The sequence below is a fragment of the Cricetulus griseus genome, chromosome 4, assembly GCF_003668045.3.
Source record: "Cricetulus griseus strain 17A/GY chromosome 4, alternate assembly CriGri-PICRH-1.0, whole genome shotgun sequence".
NCBI lineage: Eukaryota > Metazoa > Chordata > Mammalia > Rodentia > Cricetidae > Cricetulus > Cricetulus griseus.
The window spans coordinates 185117210-185144371 of record NC_048597.1 but is presented as its reverse complement, the minus strand read 5'-3'; the positions used below and the strand labels follow the sequence as shown (position 1 = coordinate 185144371).

The following is a 27162-nucleotide window of genomic DNA, read 5'->3' as shown; positions in this document are numbered from 1 at the left end:
ATCCTGGGTTCCATGTGCTCCCCCTTGTTCAGATCAGCTGATTCTGTGGGTTTCACGATTTTTTGCTCTTCACTCCTCCCTCTCTGCAACTGAGTTCCAGAGTTCTGGAACTCTAGCTGTGGGTGTCTGCCTCTACTTCCATCAGCCACTGGACAAAGGCTCTAGGATGGTATATAAGGCAGTCATCAGTCTCATTATAGGGGAAAGGCATTTAGGGTAGCCTCTCCACTATTGCTTAAATTGTCAGTTGGTGTCATCCTTGTAGATCTCTGGCAATTCTTTAGACACCCAGTGTCAGTTACTTTTCTGTAACTGTGATTTAAAAAAAAGCCACTCTGAGCAAAAGTAACTTAAAGAAGGGGGTTTATTCTGGCTTACAGTTCCAGAAGGATGGAGTTCATCATGGCAGGGAAGGCTTGCCAACAAAAAGGAACCACATGGCAGCAGAAACAGGAAGCAAGCTGATCACATTTTGTCAAAACACAGGAAATGGGGTGAGGCTATAAACCCTCAAAGCCCACCCCAAAGTGATGTACTTCCACCAACAAGGCTCCACAGTCTAAAGATTGCACAACGTCCCCAAACAGAGCCACCAATTAGAATCCAAGTGTTTGAGCACATGAGCCCATATGGGGCCCATTTCTCATTCAAACCACCATGCTCCATAAACAGTATTAAGTAGCCAACTCTGTATGTTCTGGAAAGAGAGGTGATAAGAGTGGCACGGGGATGGTAGCAGCCTCTGATGTTCCATGGATGGAGCAGTTAGTCCAGCACAAGGACTATGCAGCTACACAGGTGCAAGGCCAGTCAAACACAAATGCTTGATCAAAATATTATGATTCCTCGATATATTCCTCAGTCTCCATCCTTCTAGCAGATTCACCTCCTTTATTGATCTTCTGCTTACACTTTCTTTCCATTGGGACTGGCAAAGGTGATTTTCTGTAAGGAGTGCAGGATGAGATTTGGGGGAAGTGAAACAAATAATACAGATGGCTTCAGAGAGGGCAGTTGGTTAAGGTTGTCCTAATTTTCTTCAAATTAGGCAGATTAATTTAAAGTGACCTGTCCATCTTATGCACTTCTAACTGTGCCTTTTTTGTCATGTTGTGGTTATCATGTGCATGTACAGAATTTGTGTCTCTCATGACCATTTCATAACAGCCAGCTTTTTCTTGCAAACCTGCTGACTCTAGGAGTATTTTTCTTTGTCTTCTGGAAGAGTGTATTTCACTATTTGGGAACTCTCTCCTGTTCTATATTCTTGTTCCTTTAATAAACACTATCTTTTCATTCATCCTTTTAAGTTATGGTTGAGTTTACACAGAATAATTGAAATTCTTGTAGGTCAAACAGGAAGCAGCAATGTGAATTCTTCAAGAGGAGCTGTGAACTGCCCTGGGGCGTGTCATGATCTCCCAAACCTAGATCTTCCATCTTAGCAGTTTGCAGGTCATAGGAGGGAAAAATCTGGGTCTTCTAAAAATGAGACTTTGAGATAGAGATCCCTCAGAAAGCACTATGCTGGAACATAGGCTCATTTTTGCCTTTAAGAAAATAAGATACATTTTTTAACTTATCTATCAAACTGATGTGATCTTGATATGTCCTTGGCATGGGGAGACTAAAAGGCAGGAATGTTTTAGACCACACTTGAGCACAAATAGGTAATTACTAAATACAAAATTTCTTAGTACCCACAATATAGGACAAGGAAAACCCATTATGATTGAGCTTGCTTTATCCAAGAATTGCAAGCTTAAGAGGCTGATCAAAGTATGCACATTTAGAAATCACTAAATAGGTTTATAGAAATTAAGTGTTTGTAATTATATAGAAAAATAACCATTAAAAATAACCATCAGCAAATGAGAGTAGCAAAGACCTAAAGTTTTTAAGGTAGGAAATCTGCCCAGCATTTTTTTTAAAGATTATTAATAAAACATCATTTGTATGAAGTTTCTTTTCAGATTTTTACATAGATAATGATATAAAATGCAAATAACAAGCATTTTGTTCCTGGAATGTGGAAACCAGAACCTTTTAGGGCTGCTAAAACTTACCTTTGCAGAGAATAAAGAATTAACTCTTACTATTGTGTAATTTTCCCAATCTGAGAATTAAGTGAAATGTCCAGGTGATGGTGACCATGATGATGGCAGAAGTGATGATGATAGAATCGGTAATGGTGGTGGTGATGATTGTATTTAGTTACGTTTCTATTGCTGTGTTAAACCACAATAACCAAAGGCAACTTAAGAGCGTTTATGTAGGCTTATAGTTCCAAAGGGATAAGTATCTATCATGGCAAGGAGGCATGAAGAATAAAACAGAGGCAGTGAACTGGAGGAAGGGGAAGGCAATATTCCCTCACAGACCCAAGTGACATACTTCTTCCAGCAAGGTTACAGCACCTAAGTCTCCACATAGCACCACCAACTAAGATCAAGTGTTCAAATTCCTTGAGCTTTGTGTATACAATTCTCATTCAAACCACCACAATGGTGATATTGGTACTAACACTGATGATGGTAGTGATGATGTTGGTAACGATAGTAGCAGTGGTAATTGTGATGACGGTGGTGATGATGGTTGTGGGGTTGAGATGACTTTGCTGCTGATGATGATAGTGATGGTGTTGATGGTGATGGTAATGCTGGTGATCATGGAGTTGGTAGTGATATGATGGAAATGATGACAGTTATGATGATGGTGGGTGATGATATGTTGCTGATGATAATGATGATGATGCAACAGTAATGATGACGGTGGTCATAACTGTAATGATAGTGATGTGATGGTAATATTGATGGTAATGACAACGACTGTAATGATTATAATGGGAAATTAGAGGAGACACAGGAGCAGAGCTGGAAAGGGGAGATGACTAGAAGAGTGAAAAAATAGGTAAAGAAAATGGAAATACAACTTCACCTATTAGCATTCCAAAGCTACTCAGGCTCATGAGAAAGCTGGGTTAATTTGTTGAGATCATCTAGATACCTGAAGTGAATGTTAAAGATATCTTAAAATTAATATTTTATTGACTTATTTTTATTAAATATTTTGTTTTAAAGCTTCACACATATCTGTCCTCTTAAGATAGTCAAAGCATAATTTATATATTTTCAAAGATGACCCAGTTGCCATTATGAAGGGCAGTTAGCACTGTGGTAGTCAAAAAAGGGGCTCTGTCATCAGGCTGCCTGGATTAAAATTTCATCTCTTTATTTTATAGTTGTGAGATTTTATGACAAGATAATATCATCTTACTGTAGTATGCTAATTAGGAATAATAGTTTTGTCTCATAAACTTTGGACTCAGTGAATGGATTGTGTATTGCATGTGTAATAGTCCCTGCAGTATGACAGGGTCTGAAATAATTGTTATTGAACAGATTGGAATTCTTCATCTATCCATCATTTAATATTTATTGAGTAACCACCGGTCTTTTCAAAACACCTGGCAATAAACTAAAGATGAGTCTTGAATTTAAATAGAGAGGATGAAGAAATCATGAATATAAGTGAGTTGGATAATATATAAAGTAGAAATAGGAACTATGTAAATAGGCGAGGTAGAGCAGGCTACAGTATAGCATAGATGGCTTAAGTTATATAAGGCTGATTGAAAAAACCAGGAAAAGTAACCTTATGCATCATATACATAAATATCCCTCAACCATAATACTTTCGCTTTCTTGTATCTTGCCTTGTGGGACAAAAGTGAAATTGCTTTTGTTTATCTTATTTCTGGGTCATTTTGAATCAAATTCATGGGCATTTATCAGTTGGCCTATACTGGTAGGCCAGAAAGAAACAAGGATCTCTTGCACAGTGTGACTCATAATTCTAAAAGAGATAAAAAGGCTTCTATGCAGACTGAAAGCTTGACTGATAAGGCCATCAGGCTGTAAGCATCTTGCTCTACCTTCTCCTGGCTCAGGACTCTTGTATTGAAAGTGGTGGTCCTTCCTTAAGACGCTATGAGTGCTCTGAAGCCCCATCTGCCTCTCATCCCATTCCACTCTGTTCAGATGCATGAGATATAAGTGTGAAGGGAGACAGTGTAAGTCAGGATGGAATAAATCAAGAAAATGGAAGGAGAGAACAGATACTGCTGTCTCCATAACTGTTCATGTAAAGTTCTTCAGAAAGAGACAGACATCCTGAATTCTCTAACCTGATAATAAGCTTTCCAGAATGGCTCGGCAGCATAGGCAGATGCTTCCTTCACTGACAATAATATTTTAAGTAGTTGTTTATACACAGGCATCTAAGAGGTCTAAGCAGCAGCTATCGTTGGGTAAACAGAGATCAGTCATTTGTCACCTTGCTGCCTGTGTGATCAGAAAAATGGTGAAAGTCTTTAGAACTGAGATATTCAATGACTAGATTAACTTAAGGTAAAAGGAAATGATGCGCAAAAATTTCTTGGCAGATATTACTCATTTTACTTGATTTAAAATGTATCCTGGACCCTGTTCAACTACTTGGTTAATTGTTAGAATTAGTTTCCTGCTATAAAAACTTTATAAACACTTAAATTTTAAGAAATTGATTCTTTTGTAAACCACAATTTCGTTTTTTTTCCTTTTTTTATTTTTGTTTCATTTTACATTCCAACCACAGTTCTCCTTCTCACCCCTCTTCCTGCCCCCTACCCTTCCTCCCACCATCATTACTCAGAAGCCTACCCCCAGTCCTCTCCTCCCCATGGGTAAGGGCTCCCATGGAGACTCAACATAGTCTGGCACAGTATGTTGGGGCAGAGCCAGGCCCCTCTCCCATGCATTAAGACTGAGCATAGCATCCCACCACGGGGAGAGGGCTTCAACAAGCTATCACACGTACTAGGTTTGTATCATGGTCCTACTGCCAGGGGCTCCTCAGCTAATGCAAGCTTCACAACCTTCTTCCACATACAGACGGCCTATTTCAGTCCCCTGGAGTCTCCACAGTTGCAGGTCTAGAGTTCATGAGTTTCCAAAAGCTTGGTTCAGCTGTCTCTGAAGATTTCTCCATTATGATCTTGACAACAGGAGGGAACAGGATGACTGAGTGGGGGAGGGGTGCAGTGGAAGAGCAATGAAAGAGATATATTAATAAAGAGAGCCACCGTGGGCTTAGAGAGAAACCTGGTGCTAGGTTAACTCCCAAGAATCCACAAGGAGGACCCCATCTAAGACTCCTAGCAACAGTGGAGAGAATGCCTGAACTGGCCTATCCCTGTAATCAGATTAATGAATACCAACTATATTCATAGTTGATGGAACCAGAGGAAGAGATCCACAACCAAGAATCGGGCTGAATTCCGGGAATCCAATCAAAGAGAGGGAGGAGGGAATAGATGAGCAAGGAAGGTCAAACCACAATTTCCTTTTCCTTTAATTTAGAAATGAGTGGGATGAAGAGATGGCTAGTGGCTAAGAGCACTCGCTCTTACAGAGGATCCAAATATGGTTCCCAGCAGCTCCCTCCTATCTCCCTGTAAATCCAGCTTAAGGGGATCTAACGCCCTCTTCTGGACTCTAGAGGCACCTGCATGCACACACACACAAACATTTGCACACAATACACATACATACATAAAAAAAAATAAATCTCTCAGAGAACTATTATTTCCTGCTTGAAAGGTTATTATAAATTTTTACAGTGGATACCTATGGATAACCAGTTGTAAATATCTGGCATAGCTGTTACTCAAATGGAAGAAACATCTAATGCAATTTAATACATTTAGCAAGAAAACCTACTAAATTATATATTTTTGACAGGGAAAACAGGTGTCAATTTTTCTTATTAGTGATTATGTTTGAAAGTTATTCATAGTTTATAATTACTTGGTTCATAATCAGATTGCTAACATTTCTATCCAGTAAGCATGACTGTGGATAAGGATGATAAGACAAAAAATAATAGTTTTGCACTGAGGCATGTAGCAGGCTTTCTTTTGGGCCACCAATCAACTCCCAAATAATGACATTGGACTTAATTATGAAAGCTCGGCCTTAGCTTATGCTTGTTTCACTAGCTCTTATAACTTAATTTAATCTGCTTCTCTTCATCTACATTTTGCTTCAAAACCTTTTAACTTTTATTCATTCTGTATGTCCTACTCCATGTCTGCCTGACTGGTGGCTGCCTGACTGGCTGGCTTTGCATGTCTTCCCCCTTTTCTCTTTTCTTTCCCCACGCCTAGATTCCTCCCTCTATTCTCTCTGCCTGCCATCCCACCTATCCCTCTACTGCCTAGCTATTGGCCACCCAAGATTTTTATTAGACCAGTCAGGTGTGTTATGCAGGCAAGGCGAAACAGCAACACATCTTTACATAATTAAACAAATGCAGCATAAACAAAAACAATACATCTTTACATAGTTAAAGTAATATTTCATAACAGAGGCACAATGATATACTATAAATTACTTCACTAAGACAAACAAAACATTTTAACACAACCCCCTTTCATACTAGTATCTGACATAGCTTTAAATGTTTTGTTACATAATTCCATACTTTATTCCCCACAAATCTACCTAAAAAGTTATATGCCCCTTTAATGACAAGAAATTATTTACTTTATTCTCTGCATGTCAAGAACTTGGAAGAGTCTGATATGGTACTCCCAGAAATTTAAAAGATAGGTTGTATAGTTGCATAGGAGCTAGCAGAAGACATCAGACACCTAGGTCAGAGATGAAGGAATATATCATTCATGGCTGAAGAAGCAGCAAGAGATTTGTGCTTATATCCATTTTCCTTTCAATGTCCCAGGGTGATGTAGAGGTGGACCTAGGTACCGAACACATGGTGAATTGTTGTCCATCTCCATGCTTGGGAAAATACAGCTGGGGATATAGCTCAGTTTGTCCAGTACTGCACACCTGTATTCTCAGCATTTGGGGGTCAGGAGGAGGAGGATCAGAAGTTCAAGGTCGTGATCAGCTACATAGAGATTTTGAATCTTCTTGAGACCCCATCTTAAGAAATAAAATAAAAGCAAAACAACTGCTTTAGTTACTCTTCTATTGCTGTGAAGAGACACCATGACCAAGGCAACTTATAAAAGAAAACATTTGACTGCGGGCTTGACTACAGCTTTAGAGGGTTAGTCCATGATCATCACGGTGGGGAGCATGGCAGCAAGCATGGCACTGGAGCAATAGCTGAGAGCTTACATCTGATCCACTAGCCCGAGGCAGAGGGGCAGGGGAGGGGTGTCTATAAATGGTATGGGCTTTTTAAAATCCCAAAGTCTACCCTGAAGCATGCACCACAGAAGTCACTCAGTGACTCCACAAGCAAGATACCCAGAAACACAAGAGACTTAAAGGATAATTGCCTTTTAAACTTTACACTTCAGGAACCTAGGCATAATGTAGGAACACACTCAGTGCTGTGATGGGTTCAGCTACTTGAGAGCCTACAGTGGGAGCCTGTGGACTCTGTAAGCATCTTATCATTTACACAGCACTGGCTAATCTCTTGCTGGAGAACAGTCATGGTTTGCAGATGAATTATTTTGTAACACGTAATTATTTTGTAGCTTGCCAAGCAGAAGAGGTAGTCAACTCCAAACCTTCAGGGCTGAGACAGTATTCTATGTTTCACAGGTGCCAGCACTCTGTCAATCACAGGAGTGTCAATCCCATGCCCAGGAAGGGACAGCCTGAGCTGCCCAAGGGAGAGGGATTCCTGCTCATAGGAATGTTTAAAAACTATACTGTTTATCTTTATGCATTGCATTTATTGAAATTCCTAGAGCACCCACTCCCGTCAACCGTGAATTAAAACCACAACAGTGTGTATGTGATTCTAACTGCACACTAAGAATCCTACAGTCTCCTTGAAGCTCTGCCATAACCAGCATGCCACACATAACCAGGACTTGATGCTGTGTCTTAGCTGGGAAAACAGGGATTCCTGAGATGAGTTTCTGTTTTTCTCACTTCTCTTCAATCTGTCCTTGAGGTGAGCAAGCCAGAAAGACCTTGCCCTGGAGCTACTCAGAAAATCTTAGCGTGTCTTCTGTTGGTGGTTGAGTGCATGACCAGCAGGAAACTACAAGCTCTGAGAGAAAGGCTGCTAGACACATTGTCTACAAAGCAGAAGGAGTTGGGCTGGGGAGGACAGAAACTGCCTAATAGCTTTCACATTTGCCTTTGGGCTCTGCTGACTCTAGGTACTAATGAGAGAGGCTTCGATTGTTAAAAATTTCAGGGATTAAAATATGCAGCAGGCATCTACCAAACTATAATTAAAAGGAATCTACGATTTCAGGTTTTAAGAAATACAATTTCTTTGCTATTAGATATTTGATTCCATTTAATGACATTTGAGTCTATCCTATTAAGCAGCTGGCCTTTCTTAATTACAAATGATTGTATTTTGCAAACTATGTGTAAATGGAGCCAGAGATTTTCCAGAAAAGATTAGCAAGGAAATTAGCTCCAAGCCAAGGTACAATTGTATACACAATTTCACAGTTACTACAAAAGTTTTAACGCTAGCTCTCTAAAGGGAGACCCTATCCAGCATGAGTTTTAATTTGGGGGAAATTGTTTTCAAATAGTAATTGATGCTTAATTACTAGAAAGTGTGGGGGCTGCATGTTTTCTGTTCAGCATCATACAATAATGTATGAGGGTTGTTTGGGTATATGCAAACCACAGGATAGACAAAAGGGAGTTGATATGGGGAACTCTGAAAGCCCTGGAAAAGACTGCATTGTCTACTTAACAATTTGTTAGATAATGAGCCTTGAGGATATATATTGTGATTGAGTGGTTACAAGTTAATCTCTAACAGTTTACACAGTCAAAAGGCATGTTTATGTTTTTACCTCATATAAATACAGAGGACCATTGGATTCCTGTCTTTTGCTATGAAAAATATGATGATTTTTGAAGATATATTTATCATTTCACACGTTTATGTATGAGTGTATGTCTGAGTATATGTGTGTGCATCTTTTGCATGCAGGTGCTCACAGAGGTCAGAAGAGGGTGCCAGATTTTCTGGATCTGGAGTTACAGGTGTTTGTGGGCCGCCTGATATTGGTACTGGGAATCAAACAGAAGTCTTCTAGAAGAGTAGCAAGTGCTCTTAACACTGAGCCATCTCTCCATCTCATCTTCAGTCACTGGAAATATGACTTACATTCCTCTTTCCTGCCAAAATAGTAATCTTTCATATTCTGAGTATCTCTTTCAAAAACATTAAATACCATTAGCTTTTAAAAAATGATGTAAAGATAAATAATAAGGAGGTCGATGCTTCTGAAAATGTGCTTCAAAGGTGAGAGAGAGAGAGAGAGAGAGAGAGAGAGAGAGAGAGAGAGAGAGAGAGAGAGAGAGAGCCCTGCCTAAATTGTTAAGGGGCATTATGGAGCTTTATGAGGTCAAATGCCCAAGAAAGGAGAAAGTAATTTAGTAGAATACAAAGTGTCTCTGACATAAAGGCCATTTATTCTTTAAAATATTATAGCAGTTCAAATTGGGGGTTTTACCAAAGTTCATAAAGTGGAATGGAGGGTTGGGAAAGAAAATGGAGAAGCCACTGCAGTTGTGACCCTCATTAAGGAATCTATTAAGAAATATGGCATTACTTTGACAATCCATAGACCATCTCTGTGTCCTTGATTTGTCCTCTGGTATATTAGGAACAATACTGCTGGGCTGGTCTTAAAACACACATCTAATCACGTTGGTGTCATGGCTAAACACAGAAGGGTGGATGCAGCCATTTTGTTTAGGGTAAGATGAAACAAGGAGTCATATGGAGAAGCTGGGTGATAGAAAAAGCAAAGAAAATATTACAGGAATAATATTAGGATATTAACAGCTAAAACATGTGCAAAGAGGTAGATGAGAGAAGTGACCAGCGCTAGGTTCTGCCTTCCACTGTGTGGGACTCTGGCATTGAACTCAGTTTCTCAGGCTTTGAGGAAGCCACTTTAACTCTGAGTCAATGCATTGACCCTCCTGTTAGATGGAAGGAAAATATGGACTAACATGTTGTCTGAAGGCCTGAGCATTTCTAGTTTGTCTTAGGTATGATTAAATTTGGACCTAAAAAGTATTTAGGGACTAGTGATTAACCTTGTATCAGGATCGGATCTTCAATTACATGGGTAAATATCTATTCACTCATAACACTAACAGAAAAAAAAAACAGAGGTGGTGTGGGAAGGAAACATTGGCTAGCTTACATTTCAAGAGTAAGGACATGCATGATTATGGTCAGAACAGCTGTGTTAAATGTAAGTGAAAATGAACTATTAGGTGAAATATTATCATTTACCAGCAAAGGATTAAACTAAAGGGAGTCAGAATGACTCATTATTAATCTCTCACAATACTAAATGTTCCTTGATTCTAAGAAAATGAAGCATACAGCTATCCTCAACAATTGTCTTGGAAACCTAGAAATAATCAGAAATTCTAGGCATTGTTTTATATTTTGGGGGATTCAATTAATTTAACATCTCTTTGTATATAAATATTCAACCTGTTTCTGCCTTCAGACAGAAATCCATTCAATGGACATTAGCCTATTTGTCATCAGCCATCCTCATATGGAAATCAGATTGCTTTGTCTTATATTCAAAGAGATCAACTTTTGGGGAAAATGCTTGATATTTTTCTCCTTGCAAATAATCTTATTTCTGATTATTATCTTTTAGCTAAAAGAAAAACTATTTGTGCTTTCATTATATATAGTGATTTAAAGTATATGTACACAAAAGAATGAAAAGCTACACCCAGGTAATATATACTATATCACATACTTAACTTTTGTGCATATAAAATGTTTGATATCTACCCAGCAAATTTTGAAACAAAAATATTAATTATATTCACTGTGTTATCTGTATCTATTTTAGGCTTCATACCCTCTGATCAGTATTTCTCTGGTCCTGCCTGCAGGCCACCCAACCCAGATCCTAGTAACTGCCATTTCATAGTCAACATTTTTAAATTCCTCTCCTAGAGAGATCATGCCACGTTTGTGGTTCTGTGCCTGGTGTCCTTCAGAGTCATTCTCATTGTCACAAACGGTGACTCTTCTGAATGCCCAGACTGCATTCTGTGGCACATTTCCTTGTCATTCATCTGCATATGGACATCTACATTCATCTCATCATTTTGGCTCTTACGGATAAGACTGCAATAAACAAAGGAGTACAAATATCTCTTGGCATATTTATGTCACTTCCTTAGGTTAGATCAGTAATATTTTCATTCTTTTACTGTCATTGTGCTTGTTAACTTTCTGAGGAATCCTCAAACTACTGCCCATGGTGACTATTCTATTATGCAAGCCACAAAAGTGTGTGAGCTCTGCTTTCTCAATGTTCTTCACAACATCACGCTTTTGTCTTGTTGATAGCAACATTTTGACAGGTGTAATGGACTCCCTGATGATACGCACTGAGCCCTGGTGATGAATGATGCTGAACAGTTTTCATATACTGTCTGCTGTTTTACATGTTGAATGCTCCCAGCATCTTCCTGGAGTTCTTTTGCAGTCTTCGTGCCTGCAATATGTTATTAGGTCTATTTGGAAGAACATTATTGGTATTAGAAAGATGGCTTACCAGTTTAGAACACTGGCTGCCCCAGCACTCACAAGGTGACTCACAACCAACTGTAACTCTACTTCCAGGGGATCTTAATGCCTTCTTCTCTCCTCCATAGGCACTGCATACCTGTGGTGCACATTCACACATGCAGACATCCATACACATAAAACAAATTAACTTTGAAAACAAGAAAGAACATAATCATTCATCCTTTACCCAGATGCAACACTTCTCAAAATTTGCAAAATATATGTTCTATAGATAATTTGTTCTGTATTTATTTTGTAATGACACAACTAACTAAAACCCATGTCTACAGAAATTAAGTTACTTTCCGAGTTTTTGTGGGAAGAAACAGAATCAGAAAGAGGCAAAGGAAATAGTAAAATTATCTTACTTAAGAGTGTAACTTTTAAAAACATCATTTTAAGAAACAGGGTAAGAAATACAGTAGATAAGTTGATTAGCTTCATATATATATATAATATTATATATATATATATATATATATATATATATCGTACTTAATCAAAACAACACACTGAAGCTCACAAAGTACAGTTACTGGTATTACAGTTAAAATAACATTCATTTAAGTCTTTTACAATATGCATATGGCACATACCTGTAATCCCTACATTTTGGAAGTAAAGGAAGGGTGATCATAAATTTTAAGGCATTCTGGGCTACACAGAAAGTCCCAGAAGACCCTAGGCTCTATAGTGATTCCCTGTCTCAAAAAGCAAATAATAATAATTTCAAAACTGTATAATAGAGCCAATGTCCTGCCACAACACTCTTGCTCAATTTGATGTACAATATAACATCCATTTTCTCAGGTTAATTTGATTATTACTTTTCCCGAAAGTTCTGTGGTAGCTTGTCACCACTGCATCCCATTTGTAATGTCTGCAGTCTAAGTGGTTCCCATGTCTAACAGCATTCTTGTATACTAGAGGGGAGCCATTGGTGAAGGATTGTGGCCATTTACACAGTGAAGTGTGTTTTCTAATCCGAAGATAATAACTTTCTCGAGATACTTTGAAAAATGACCCAAATATTATCCAGAACTCTGGATTGACCAGGCAGACCCTTGACTTCATCCCGGCTAGAACCTTCTTGCCCATAAGCACCTAAGATTGAGGCAAAAATAATCCTGCAGGAAAGTTAAACTCAACCACGAATCAGCTGTGTGCTCTGGAAAGACAGGCTGTTTAACTTCAGTTTCATGAACTGTCATATTGAATTAGCTGTGGCCTCAACTCATCATTGTAATGGATAATGGGAAGATCTAGTCTTATGGTCATTACAGCCCGGTGAGCATCAGGGTATGGGTTCAAATCCTACCACTATCATTTCAGGTAGTGGCTTTCTGATGACAGGTTCTTGTTTTCCTGTTCTTCATTCATAAAATGAGGGAAGTAATTATGACTGTATCTCTTAAGATACAATGAAATACACCTGTTTAGAATAATAAGAACATGTCTATGTCAGTTGTAATTGTATCCATTGCGCCTGCCACCTGGTAAGTCCCACATTGTTAACTGTCTTTAACTAATTTGTTGGCCACTGTCAGAGTCCTATTAATCCAATCATTAAAATTCATCTACTTAAAATCAGTCCTCTCCTTCAGTTGCTGATCTGCCAGATGTTTTGGCATCCTCTGACCCCCTCATTACTGAGTCTAGGGAGTTTCTGGACTTGACCTCTAGTCTGGGAGGTCGATGATTTGCCTACTGTTATATTCAGTCTTAGTCTTTGTAAAAGTTAATCTCTCCTACCTCTCTCTCAGTGAGATTGCTTCTACATTTCTATAGATTTATAGGATGTATCAAGTACATCTCTCATCAAATTGTGAAGCCACTGAGCAGACTTCATTATTTATCACTGCTGAGGATTTGACACTCATAGGTAAGAACTCTACCACCAAGCCACAAACCTAGCCCAGACTTTTTGTGAGGTCTAACAGTGAAATCTCTATTATTCCTGGATGGATATGCCTATTAAAATATATGCATATATGCATAAATAATTTCATTTTAATATATTATATATAGTAATCTTATAGTGATGATGAAATTATAAAAGTAAAAAGAAATATATGCCTGATTTTAAAAGAAATTCCAGATGTCTATCCATGGGGGTTAAGAACTAAAATTTTGTGATTGAAATGTAATATATCAGAGAATAAACACACACACACACACACACACACACACACACACACACACAATGAATTCATTTTGTGGGCTCAAGTGGTGGCTCAGTGGTTAAGATTGTTTACTGTTCTTGCAGAGGCCCCAAATTTGTCCCAGCACCCATACTGGATGGCTTTACAACTCCAGTTTGAGGGGCTCTGACACCCTTGTCTGACCTCTGTGGGTACCTGCAAACACACACACAAATACACACACGCACGCACGCACGCACGCACGCACGCACGCACGCACGCACGCATGCACACACGTACACACACACATGAGACAGACAGACAGAGACAGACACACACCTACAAGGCCTTTTACCTGAGTGCTGTGGTTTAGCTTAGGTCTTTGTATGTCTATACTCTGCTAAAACAGCCACAGAACAAAAGTAGCAGGCCCAAGAAGCGTATGAAACAATCTCAAATGTCTGTCAGTCTAGCTTAAGGTTCTGGATATCTTTTGGAAATTTCAATCATGCTCTGTAAGAAAACAGAAAATGTTGGAGTTTTTTTTTGCTTTTTTTTTATTAATGATAATTGATAGGAAATAAAACACACAGCTCAATTGCACAACACTGCTGTTTATACAACCTCTTTCTCAATCATTGTCTTAATTGATTGTGTTTCTTGATATGGCTGTGGCAGTTATATTATTTATGAGTCAAAACATTTTTGAATGTTTGAAGGCAGCGGTTAGTATGATGGATGTTAGTTTTGTGGAAGATATTAGCTAATGTGTGCTTTACGTTATTATAGTTCATGGGGAGACGTGGAGACATTCCTTAGAATCACAGCCTAAAATTGGAGTGAATGATATGGAAAATATTGTTGAAACTACTTTGCTTAGCAAGTGATTTCTGTGCTTATGAGTTGTGGAGAAGGTAGAAATGTAGGAACATGAGAGGAGGGAAACTGGGAATTATACTAATAGCTTGTTGGTGAGCTTTGTGAAGCAATTGTGAAGAAAAAATAAGTTTCTGGCTTTTTCCCTTTCCTAGTCTTCAGCTTTCTAAAATTAAGAAGAACCTTCAATGTTTATACCACACACCACAAATAAAAAGATGATGAATGCTAACCTGATTAAAAATTTCTGTGGTGTATCTATCGATTAAAACAACATACTTCATACCAAAAATATACACTATTATTAGTCAATTAAAAGCAAATGATAAAATAGAAAATATGAAGACAAAAAGCTACTCTAGTATTAAAAAAGAAGTAAAGAAGCAAGAGGAGGAGGGGGAGGAAGAAGAAGAGGAAGAGGGGGAGAGGAACAGGAGGAGACGGGAGAGGAGGAGCAAAAGGAACAAGAGGAGGAGAGGGGGGAAGAAAAGGAAGACTAAGAGAAGAAAAAGTTGCTGCCACCATTAACTTTTTTGTGACCCCCAAACTAAAGCTGTGACTATTATAGCCTGTGGCCTAGAGTGCCCAGTTTGAAGTACTCTGGGCAGTAGCTAAATTTTATTTAGTTTGGGGGACTTGGGGTGATTTGATTTGGGGTTTTCATTTTGACTGGCTTCAGTTTATTTTTTTGAATCGGTATCTCATTCTATGCGATCCAGAATGGCTTAAAAGCCTCGGCTCAACTAAATTATCCTTCTGCCTCAGCCTCCTGTTATTTGGGACAATAGGCACAGGCCACACAGCTGGCTCTCAAGTTAGCATCTTTGCCACATTGTAAAGATCAGGATCTTAGATCTCATGAGCTAAGCATGTCACTTCCCTCCTTGTCTCTCTTCTCTCATCCTCCTCTTCCACCCCCTCCTTGATCCTATGATTGAAGTCACACAGGTTCAACCTTCTGACATTGTGACTCAGTGTCATCTAAAAATTTCATGAACTGTGCAATCAAGTTGTTTTTAAAAACATCATATTTTTAAGTGAGCTCATAATTCTTTGTTGGGCCACATTCAGACTGCAGTTGCTAATTGTCAAGGCGGTTCAACATTGGCACTTAGCTACCCTTATGGAGCATTTCCCAAGCATCACATTTATTAAATCATTTGATGTGTGTCTCCAAACCTAGTTGTGCCTCTATTCATTGCTGCTCTATAATCATTACTATTTTACTTTAATTACTATTTTATGAGTTATATGATAATTTTGATGTCTTATTTTTCTATAATTACCAAACCAATATTTGATTCCATAAAAGGTATTGAAACTAAAACTATGACAGCCAAGGGAAAAAATTCCAGTGAGACAAAAAGCTGTCCTCTGTCAAGCTAAATGTCACATCAGAAGACATCTTTGTGTCAGTGGAAAATGGTGCTCTGAAATACCAATAACCTGTCGTCAACTCTTATAGTCCATCAGAGGCAGAGCTGCCAGGCAGATGCAATTGGCAGGAGCAGGACTGCTTATGTGAGTGTTCTGGTCCTCAGGAGATGAGCGAGGTATCCACAGCGATTTATAGGCCACGTCCACATAAGGAGACACTGTCATCAGATTTTAGAAGTGAATTGGCTTTGCAAAATGACTAGGTTTGGTGCAATTTGAAACCAATGTTGGAGCTAAGGTGTATCTCAGTGGGTAGAAAGCCTGCAGAGCACGCCCAAGGTTTGATCACTTTATAATCCAGGCATGGTGACACAGACCTGTCATCCAGCATCCAGCACGTGGGATGTGAAGGCAGGAGAAGCAGAAGTTCAGAGTTATCCTTGGCTCTGTAGAGAATTGAAGGCTAGCCTGGACTACGTGAAACCCTGCCTATGACAAAGTAATCAAAGTAATCAAAAACAAAGTGAGGCGAGGAGGCCAAGCTGAGTGTATCAAACTGACACAAAAATACATCTTGTAAAATTATTCTAACCACAAATGATCCATTATTAGAAACACACTTAACATATGTGAGTCTTCTTTTTCTCTCACCTGCTTTCATTCCACACAGGTAACTACACTTCCAAGTTTGAACAGCCTTCTATATATTTTCTATGCATAAATAATCACACATGCACACACACACACACACACACACACACACACACACACACAACACACAGAGAGAGAGAGAGGAGAGAGAGAGAGAGAGAGAGAGAGAGAGAGAGAGAGAGAATCACACTAAGCTTACACATACTCAATTTTGTAGTTTGCACTTAAGTTTTTAAAGATTTATTTATTTTTATTTTTTTCTTAGACAACATTTATTTTAAATTTTATTTTGGAAACCATCTTATTTTACATATCAATCCCCTCATTCCCTTGCCCTTCTCCCATCCCCCTCTAGTGAACCCCCCAAACCACCCCCAAGGATAGTGAGGGTACCATCAAAGTCCATCACATCGTTTGTGGGAGGGCCTAGGCTCTCTTCCGTGTATCTGGGCTACAATAGTATCTCTCCATATAGAATGGGCTCCCAAAGTTCCATTTGTGCACTAGGGATAAACCGTGGCTCCACTGTTAGAAGTCCCATAGACTGCCCAGGCCTCCTAGTTGGCATCCACATTCAGAGGGCTTAGTTTGATCCAATGCTGGTTCCCTAGCTTTATGACTAGGGTCTCTGTGTTCTCACTAGGTCAAATCAACTGTTTCTGTGGGTTTTTCCAGCACTGTCTTGACCCCTTTGCTCATCCCTCCTCCCTCTCCACAACTGGATTCAGTGCTTAGCTGTGGGTGCCTGCTTCTGCTTCAATCAGCTACTGGATAAAGGCTCTAGGAATGGCAACCAAGGTAGTCATCAATCTCATTATAGGGGAAGAGCATCAAAGGCAGCCTCTCCACCACTGCCTAGATTCTTAGTTGGGGTCATCCCTGTGGATCCCTGAACATTTCCCCAGTGCCAGACCTCTCTCCAAACCTATACTGGCTTCCTCTATCAAGGCATTTCCTTTCTTGCCTTCCTCTATTCCTCCTGTCTCAGTCCTCCTGTTATCCCCTTTCCTCCTCCTCTCTCCCCTGCTTCCCCCTCCCCTTTCCATTTCCCTCCCCTCTCCCCACGTGCTCCCAATTTGCTCATGGGTTATCTATCTCTCTTTGTATGTGTATCTATGAGTATGTTCAGAATGTACACAGAAGTCAGAAAAGGGATGGGCTGTCCTCTGCTATACTTCTCCATCTATTCCTGTGAGGCAAGGTCTCTCCTTAAACATGTGACTTGCATTTTCAAGTCAAGCCTTGTCCATCCATCCTCCTGTCCTCATACACCCACTCCCACCTTAGGTTTGTGGTTATAGGTGTCTGTGGGATATCTAGTTTTTTGCAATGCGGGGATCTGAACTCTAGTATTCATGTTTATACAGCAAGTGCTCTTAACCACTGAGCCATATTGACATATTTGGTTTTTTATACTTAGTATTTACTTCATTTGTTTAATTATTGCATTCTTAGAAATTCATTTAATCAATGTACTTGAGACGAATATTTAGCAGCATTGGCCTTTGTTAGTCTTACAAAATAAAGGACAACAAATTCCTTAATACCACACATTTATTTGGGAGAAAAATTCAGATAACAGAAGCTTATGGGTTAGTGTTTGAAATTTGCCCATGGTTTTTGAGATGCCATTTGGAGCTGAGTATCTGACAATGTAGTACACAGGACATAATATAATAATAATCATAATAATAATAATAATAGTAGTAGTAATAGTAGTAGTAATAGAACTTGGGTAGCAAAGACATTTTCACTATTCTTGCACCAGGAATGCAAAGGTAGTGATTTCTGCTGGAGACAGCAACTTCTATGTCCCTAAAAGTTTTGGCTCTCCTCTCAGTGATAGTGACAGGAAACTAGCATGTCCACCCCAGGCCATGTGCATTTACAGTTTCAACACGTGGGGTCTCCACACAAATCATCAGCACATGCAGTAGCTGGAGTTTCACCTTGGACAAAGACCTAGAGTCTTGGATCTTCACCATTTTGCAAATTAATTGAAAACAATGACCTCCACTTGGTACTTTCACAGCTTTTCTATGATGAACAGCGGGGAACTTTTTCCTCCTACAATGTTATTTCAACTGTTGAAATCGTTGCTTTTTTGTTCCCATTCAGGGCTGGGCGTGGACTGTATGGAATAGATAGCATGCCTGATCTCCGCAGGAAAAAGACATTGCCTATTGTACGGGATGTGGTGAGTTACTCCTACTTAATTCCCACTGGCTGTATGCCTTGATGTTTCCTTTGTTAAAATGTAAAGCCTTTCTCATTGACTACCTAGCCCATAAATATTTCATAGAGTAAAATATGCAAGGCCAGAGTCTGCCCAGCACTAACACATTCATTATTCCTTTAAAATGCATCTGATGAAAGAAATGACTCTAATCTTTCAACTGATTTGACATCAGTGGAAATTACACATTTTTATTTAAACTGACTTTATAACTGAGCCAAAAGAAATAGCATAGAAGACCAAGTAAGCTGTTGGAGCTGGCCTTTGATGTTTAGTACTGTGGAGAATTACAAGATTAACTTCCAAAGTTTAAAGCTTGCTTCAGGTTTCTTCGCTTCAGCACAGTAGACTCCAGACTTTCTAGTGGACACAGATGATGCTAGCCAATCTCCTAGCAGGTGATGATCAACTCTAGCTAAATTACTAAGCTCTTCCATCAAAAGAAGATTGTAGTTTCCATGCCATTAAAGTTTGTGTTGGTACTGAACATGACTCTAAAGAGCTCACCCTCCTGTAAGGAAGGATTCTGAGACCACTCAGAAATGCCAGGAACTGACAGTGGAACTGACAGTGGTCTGTGTTTTTTCATTTAAAAAAAAATGCCTAGACCTGAAGAGATCGTTCAGTGATTAATAGCACTTTTTGCTTTTGCAGAAAATCTGAGATTGGTTCACAGTGTCCAAGTTGACTGACTAACAACTACCTGTTAACACTAGTTGCAAAGTATCTGCTGCCCTCTACTGGCCTCTATGGCTGCATGCAAATTGTGGCAGGCACACACACACACACACACACACACACACACACACACACACACACACACACACACACACACACAAATTCTCCAAAAAGTTAATTAACTAAGATGCTGTCCTGTAAGATCTTACAATGGAAAGCATGGCACATTGGTGGAGTTAACTGAGATTCTTGTCAGGATAGTGTAGAGACATTTTTAACTACTATACTAAGGGAACATTGTTATGCTTTTCCCATTTCTCATATGTTTAATTATTTAAATATTGCTTCCTTTTGCTCCTGGAATCTTCAGGCCATGGTAAGTGCTTTTCAATTTATTTCATTATTCTCTGCTCTTCCCAAACACACACTGATTTTATTCATGAGATAAAAAGAGGTTAAGATGGTGAAATAGAGCTATGTGGGAATAACAAGTTTTAGTTCCCATCTATGCCTATAATTCCAGCACTCAGAGGGTAGAGAGAGGTGAACTGTCCATGAGTTAGAGACCAGATTGCTGTGTGTAATGAATTACAGGCCAGTTGGGGCTACGTAGTGATACACACATATACACATGGGATCTGGGTGTACTGTTAAATTCTCCAGGAATAGCTAAACACGAAGAAATGTAAGAGAAATATAAAATTAGGAACAAATATTTCATGCTGGTAAATTTTAACCATCAACACAGCCTAGAATCAATTGAAAAGAAAGTCTTAAGGTGGAATTATGCAGATTAGGTTAGCTTGTGAATGCATATGTGAGGAATTCCCTTGATTGATAACTGACTGGTGAAGATCTAGCCCTTTGTGGGTGGCACCATTCCCTAGGTAGGGGAGTCTAGACAGTATAAGAAGGAGAAAGCTAGCAAATCAGGCACATTCATATCTCACTCAGAATTTCTGATTTCTAAATTTGTCTGTAGTAGTGCTGTTTCTGACAGCATGGTGCTTGGGTAGGAAGCAGACAGTGACGGTTCAGTTTTGTACGAGTGAAAGTGAAAAGATTCTGTTGCTTCAGATGGTGTCCTTCTGGGTACTATGGTTCTCATTCACTTGATAAGGGTATGCAGGAGAATACATCCCCACTAGATATGAAGACTATTCTAGAAAAAGCCTGAAGAGTCATGCAGTCCCAGGTGGAGCTCAGATTAGCTCTCAAGTCAGTCTGGGTAATATCAGTGCACATGTTTCTTGACAGACTGTGACTGTCTGTACCCCTGGGGCTAACAAAGTTCCAGAAGCCTCTTGTTATCCCAGAAACTTTTAAGTACTTTTATCTCTTGGAAGGACTTCAGTCTCATAAAGGGTCTAATGTCAAGTTGACTTTTGAGGTCTCTGGTTTTAACATTCAGTGAGTTCCATTGAGGGTGGTATCATGACAAATCCCTCTGTAAAAACAGTGACAGCTAGCATTATTATAACTTTGCTTTCTGAAATGCATACAAATTTTTGGAGCCACCTTCTCCAAAAATTAATTCATCATAATCCTGTCTATTTCAGACCCTGGCTGCCCGGAAATCTGGTCTGTCACTTGCTATGGTCATCAGGACATCATTGAACAATGAGGAGCTGGTAGGTGCCTCACCAGTTACTAACTGTATTTATTGATCAGAATGCCCCTGCCCCAGCATCGCCATTGCATTTGAGATACTCATTTGTCATGTGTGGCCTAATGTCCCAGGAGTGACTAGAAACACAAGGAAAGCCTGGCTGGCCCCAACTAAACTTCCTGGGAGCTCCAGTTTCACTACAGAAGATGCTCACATACTTTTTGTTTTCATGGCTCCTGTTCTACCCTGAAACCACTTATCTGTTTAGCCCCCCTTGAGAACACTTAAAGGTATTTTACATTAAAGTTTCCCTTAACTTAAGGCAGCATCTCCCTTCTGGCTGAATTGCTAGTTTCCTCCTTCATCATTTCACTTGACCTCTGTGGTATGTATGGTATTGTATGGTATGGTATGGTATGGTATGGTATGGTATGGTATGGTATGGTATGGTATGGTATGGTATGGCCAGGCTACTAGTTGTCAGATAATAAATATTGTTATTTCCGTAAATTATGCAAAGTTTTATATGTAAAGTGAAGTAGTAGCAAAACAGAGGATTATGGGAGTACATATGTGCTTATCATTTGGCTAACACTGAGCTTAATGAATAACACCCATGAGCTACTGTTCAGTTCCCTATTACAATGACTATGAAGATTTTGCATAACCTTCTCCACATGGACTCTGATGTCCTGGAGGGCAGTTGTGTGTGTCATTCATTGTTCTCATTAAATTCTCCCATCACCTTTGCTTGGAACAATGCAGGGCACAAGGTAGATGTTTTATAAGGTCTCGTTGGATGCAAAAACCATCCTGCTTAGAAGGCACAAGGAGGATGCCAAGATCTAGGTCAGCGATTCTTAAATCTGGCTCATTAGAAGCCCAGAGGGAGCTTTAAAACCTGCTCATAGCTGGTCACTCCCAGCAGTTCTGGTGTAATTGGCTTCAGGTACAGCCTGGGGAAAGAGGGCTAGTTAACAATGTGTGCCTTGGCCATCCTGCCACAGGGACTCAGTCCTGCTCACTCAGTCAGGGATTTGCCTGAAATGATTCAGGGTCTTTCTTTGCAGGAACTAATATTTCCAACTTTCCTCTACCTACCATCCTCATAGCACAAAAATTCTGTGGACATTTCATGTCTCATTTTTACTGTCATTGTACTTGACATTTACTAACAACATATTTGGTATCTTTTGTTCTTCTTCCTGTCATTGTCTTCTTGCACCTGAAATGCTTTCCTATACCTTTCTATAAAATGCAGCCCCTGCATACATACACACAAATACACCTATACACATGCATACATATGTACACATGTACACACACACAGGTACCCATTCAGCAGTGTGGAGGGATAGAGAGACTTTTGCTATTCCTTGCACACACTCATCTGAATGTCTATTTATGGGTTACAGCCCATTAATACATTTTCTCCCACCCAAGTACTAACCAGACAGTTCCCTACTTAGCTTCAGTTCAGAGGAGACTGGGTGCTGTGCAGAGAAGTATGGCTGTAGTCTTGATACATTTTCTTTCTTTCTTATTTTAATTTTTATTATAAACATGCTTCTTTTACTTTTTTAAAGGTTTTGTTTTTTCAGAGACAGAGTTTCTCTCTATTGCTTTTGGAACCTGTCCTGGAACTCGCTCTGTAGACCAGGCTTAACTCGAACTCACAGAAATCTGCCTGCCTCTGCCTCCCAAGTGCTGGGATTAAAGGTGAGTGCCACCAATGCCTGGCTTGATATATTTTCTATTGTGGTACATGATTAAAAGTACTGTGATTATGTCCTCAGGGTCTTTTTTACCTATCAGATTTATGATACTCTGTAATATTTTGAGTATAATTTAGATACAACATGAAATTGTCTGCTTCTGGTATAAGAGAAAAACTTACCGAATATCAAGAATTTGGTCATTTTCTTCTGAGGAAATAAAGTTGGGGGATTTTACTAAGAACTTGTATATTTTAACTTTCTTATATTTTCAAATATGGCATTCTTCTAGTATTATAACTTGGCGGCAGTTTACCTAGCCCCAGGCCCTGGATTCAATCCCTTGTAACACAAAAACAACAACAAAAAAAATCACAATCAAAAAAACCTATTTGCAAACCCTTTAGCTACTACAATATACTATTTCATTTGTAATGTGAATACTTATTCCAGTGAACAATAGAAGCCTTTGCATTTCCTGAGACCCAAGACAAGGAATACATCTTCCCTTCAGAAGTAAATTACCTATCAATCTATTTGTCAGCAACCTAAAAATACCGCTTTTCTTGGTTAAAGGAGCCCTGAGCAGAAGACTTGTCCTGGGTGGATGAATAGACTGCAATACCTCCCTCTCAAATCCACCAAGCTCGTTTCCCTGGGGCCCCTGTCTTGAAAAGTAATGAAATATGACTTGTGTAGAGCAGGCATATTAAATGTCACTCCTGACAAGCTGTCAAGTTCGGTCATTACATGGGCAAATGACATAAATGCTGAAGTGAACGATTTCCATGCTGCATCTCTGAAGTCCTCCTGGGCACTCTCAGTCGGAAAGCTCAGGGCATTGGCTGTGCAAGAAGGGAATGATCTGGCTGCCTGCGAAAACAACAGAGAGTGGCATTTCAGTATTAGAGAGATGGATGGTCAAAAGCACAATCATCTCTTCCAAAAAAGGAAAAGGCTCTACAGTATCACATGGGACAGTCAGCTTCACGCACAGGAACGCCTCTCTGTCTCCTTGCAGATGAGACTTAGTTTCCTTTCTCAGAGTGCTGACATGGAAATTAGCAGTCATGGAAGGGTTTAAAATTGTGTCTTATTCACAAGTACTTCTCTGATCCAGCTTCTGTTCTTTAAGTGTGTGTTTTCTGGGGACTGGAGAAGCTAGCACTCCTCATCTGTGAGATATCTCTCCTGAAACATCCTGTTTTTTTATGAATACAGTCTTTGGCTTGAGGTTCTTGGGGACCCAGTTCCACAGTTCACTACCTCTAAGACCTAGTACAAGTCACAAACACTCTCCTGGCCTTGAGTTTTTAGTAAGTTTACTAATATAAACATTGTTTTTCTGTATATATTACATAAGTATGTTACATATGTTATATATTATATATTCATACACATACATAATATATATGTGTATAGATACATTCTTATGTATATATCTACATTCATAAATCCAAGTAGCCTTGTGTTTGTCATAACCTTGAACACTAGTAATACCTTTATTAAACTAGCTTCAAAAAAGCAGATCAGGATCTTCCCTTCTATCAGATCTACGATGGTTTACAGTAAGATGCTATGCCAAACTTGTCTTAATCACCAGAACTTGATTTTTATTTTCGAGGAGTTATATGGCTCTTGCATCCAGCCATTCCATGTAGCAATTTCAGCCATGGTCTTTAAACACAGATTCTTGACTGGTCTTTGAACTTATGCTCATGTCAATTGAGGAAGGTTATCTTTTCTCTGCTGTTACTGTTGTCATGGTCTGTGCTAAGAATTATCCCCAGGCCTCACACACACTAAGCCTGTGCTTTACCATAGGCTGACAATCCCAACCTCCTTTTCTATACTTTAGAATCCAATACTGTTTAATCGATCATGTAATTAAGATTTGTAAAGACATGTGTCTTTATAGTCTCATTATTAGCTATTTGTATTTTCTCTACCTTTTAAAATCAGCACTATAGCCAGGTGTTGGTGGTGCACGCCTTTAATACCAGCACTTGGGAGGCAGAGGCAGGTGGATCTCTGTGAGTTCGAGGCCAGCCTGGTCTCCAGAGCGAGTGCCAGGATAGGTTCCAAAGCTATACAGAGAAACCCTGTCTCGAAAAAAACAAAAAATCAGCAGTATAAGAAATTCGTCTTTGCCAACTAGAAGTTTTTCTTTTCTTTTCATTTTTTTTAAATAAAATCTTTCATTTATTTCCTCCATCCCTTCCCTATCCATTTTATTTTATTTTACAGTTTGAGACAAGCTCTCATTTCTTTAGGCCAGGCTGGCATCATATTCAACAGCATTCCTCCTGCCACAGCCTCCCCAGTGGTGGAATTGAAAGGCTGAGCTACTGTGGTGATACATTATTTATGATTTATTAAAGCTTGACTGGAGATTCAGAAAGCAAAGTCAGCCTCAAGCTATAGAGATCAAGCAGTGGTGATACACACCTTTAATCCCAGGACTCAGGATTAAGAGGATCTCTGTTAGTTCAAGGCCATCATGGCCTACACAAGATTGAAGAGTAACAGGGCTCATGCCTTTGATCCCAGTACCTGGGATCACACATCTTTAATCCCAACATTAGGGCGGTCTATAAGACAGGCACAAAGTCTCAGAGCTGGCATTCATTCTCCAGACACATTGAAGATAGAAAGACATTCAGTCTCAGGATTCTCTCCAGTCATGTTGAGGAGAGACAGCAGTCTGAGTTTTGGGAGAGCTCGTGAATCAGGCCTTTCAGCCTGAGGTAAAGGTAAAAGCTACTGGCCAGCTGCTTTGCTTTCTGAATCCTCATGGAAGCTTTAATAAATCACAAATAATATATCACTACAAGCTACCATACCTGATGCCATCAAATTTATCTCCTATGTTAGCTATTTTTGATTCATTACTTGTCTTGTACTTACTTTGAAACTCATTTCCTAATTCATAGAGTTGAACCTATATTATATTTTAATTGCTTTTATTAACTGTACACAGGAGATATTTAAAAATAGAGGAAATAAATATCAGCAACTATACATCCATGTGTGTATCTTTCTTGACAATAATAAATGTATGGTACATGCATTATTTTAATTTAAACCCTTGCTGTTTCACAAGGGACAGGATATACCATTCCTAAGAGCAATGGTTACCTCCTTCCCTGACACCCACTGAAAATATCTGACCCTTGCTGGAGTCCAGCTCCATTGAGATTCAGGTCCCAAAGAGGAGGTATGGAGTTAGTGAGAGAAGGAGACTGACATGATCTGAGGTGAGTCAGAAAGGCTGCCCATTTATTGAAAACAGGCTACACCTTATATACTCTATAATTGCATTATAGTTTAACCACAAGCAATACTGAAAGCAGACTTAATGATTTGGAGGTGAAAGCAGTCATCAACATCATCATAGCATTTTTCTTGAAGCAAAAACCAGTAAGTTTAGCAAGAATCCAAATGCCTATTGTCCTCTAAGACTCAATAACCCTGCAGGTGCCCTCTTACATTTCCTCCTGTATGGTCTCAGCCCTTTTGGTCAAGAGGTATCAGACGTTGAGTCCTGAGGGGGGAAAAAAACCTGTATGAGCAATTTTCATTCTTCAGGAAGCATGATGGAATGTTTGTACCATGTAGCACAAGCATTGAGCTCTTTCCAAATTGCATTCCTTTGTGCTTCAGTCTTATCACATGGGCCTGCTCCCCTCATAAGCTCCCAAAAGGGGAAGGTCCTGATAGATTATTCTTTTTTCCATTATGCCATACCATTCTGATTCCTTCAGTGTATGCCACAGTATATAGCAGAGGGGGGTCAAGCCAGTCTAACTTCTTAACAGAATCTGTTTCCCAGTGGGGCAGACTAGATCTTGCCATATATCCAGTAAGCCACTAGTCCTGGGAACTATTCTGTACCTATTAACTGAACTCTTGCCCTAAATAGCCTCAAGCTCTGGGTCTGGTCCCACTGTTTTGCTCAAATGTGTGCTTTTCATCCTTGGGACCGGGTATTCCCAGTTAGTAAATGTAACTTCTCTATTTTGTATGTAATTGGAGGGGGCACTTGAGAGTAGGCAAAGTTATCATGCTGTATGATTCCACAGAAGCAGGGATCTTTTCCAAAGAATTATTTCGTTTAAAGAGACTGCCATTGTACACATTTTCATCCTCCACCAAAGCCCATGCAAATTTCCCAAAGGAAAAGGAACAAGGAAACTCCCATAGCACATAGTGAGAATCACTCAGAATGAAAGTAAAAAGGAGGTGGACAGTGGGGATTCG

At 39.4% G+C, this 27162-nt stretch overlaps 1 protein-coding gene across 2 annotated transcripts in view; it reads left to right on the top strand.

Moving 5' to 3' along the window:
* The window catches only part of Unc13c (unc-13 homolog C), a 401427-nt gene that overhangs the window by 116723 nt on the left and 257542 nt on the right, over positions 1-27162 (top strand). Inside the window, exons 4-6 of one of the 2 annotated variants that reach the window (XM_035444481.1) lie at positions 18783-18861; positions 19949-19954; positions 21138-21209. In XM_035444481.1, coding sequence (XP_035300372.1) covers positions 18783-18861; positions 19949-19954; positions 21138-21209 — 157 coding nt within the window. The remainder of the gene's footprint in view (positions 1-18782; positions 18862-19948; positions 19955-21137; positions 21210-27162) is intronic. The other variant, XM_035444480.1, reaches the window with a different exon arrangement.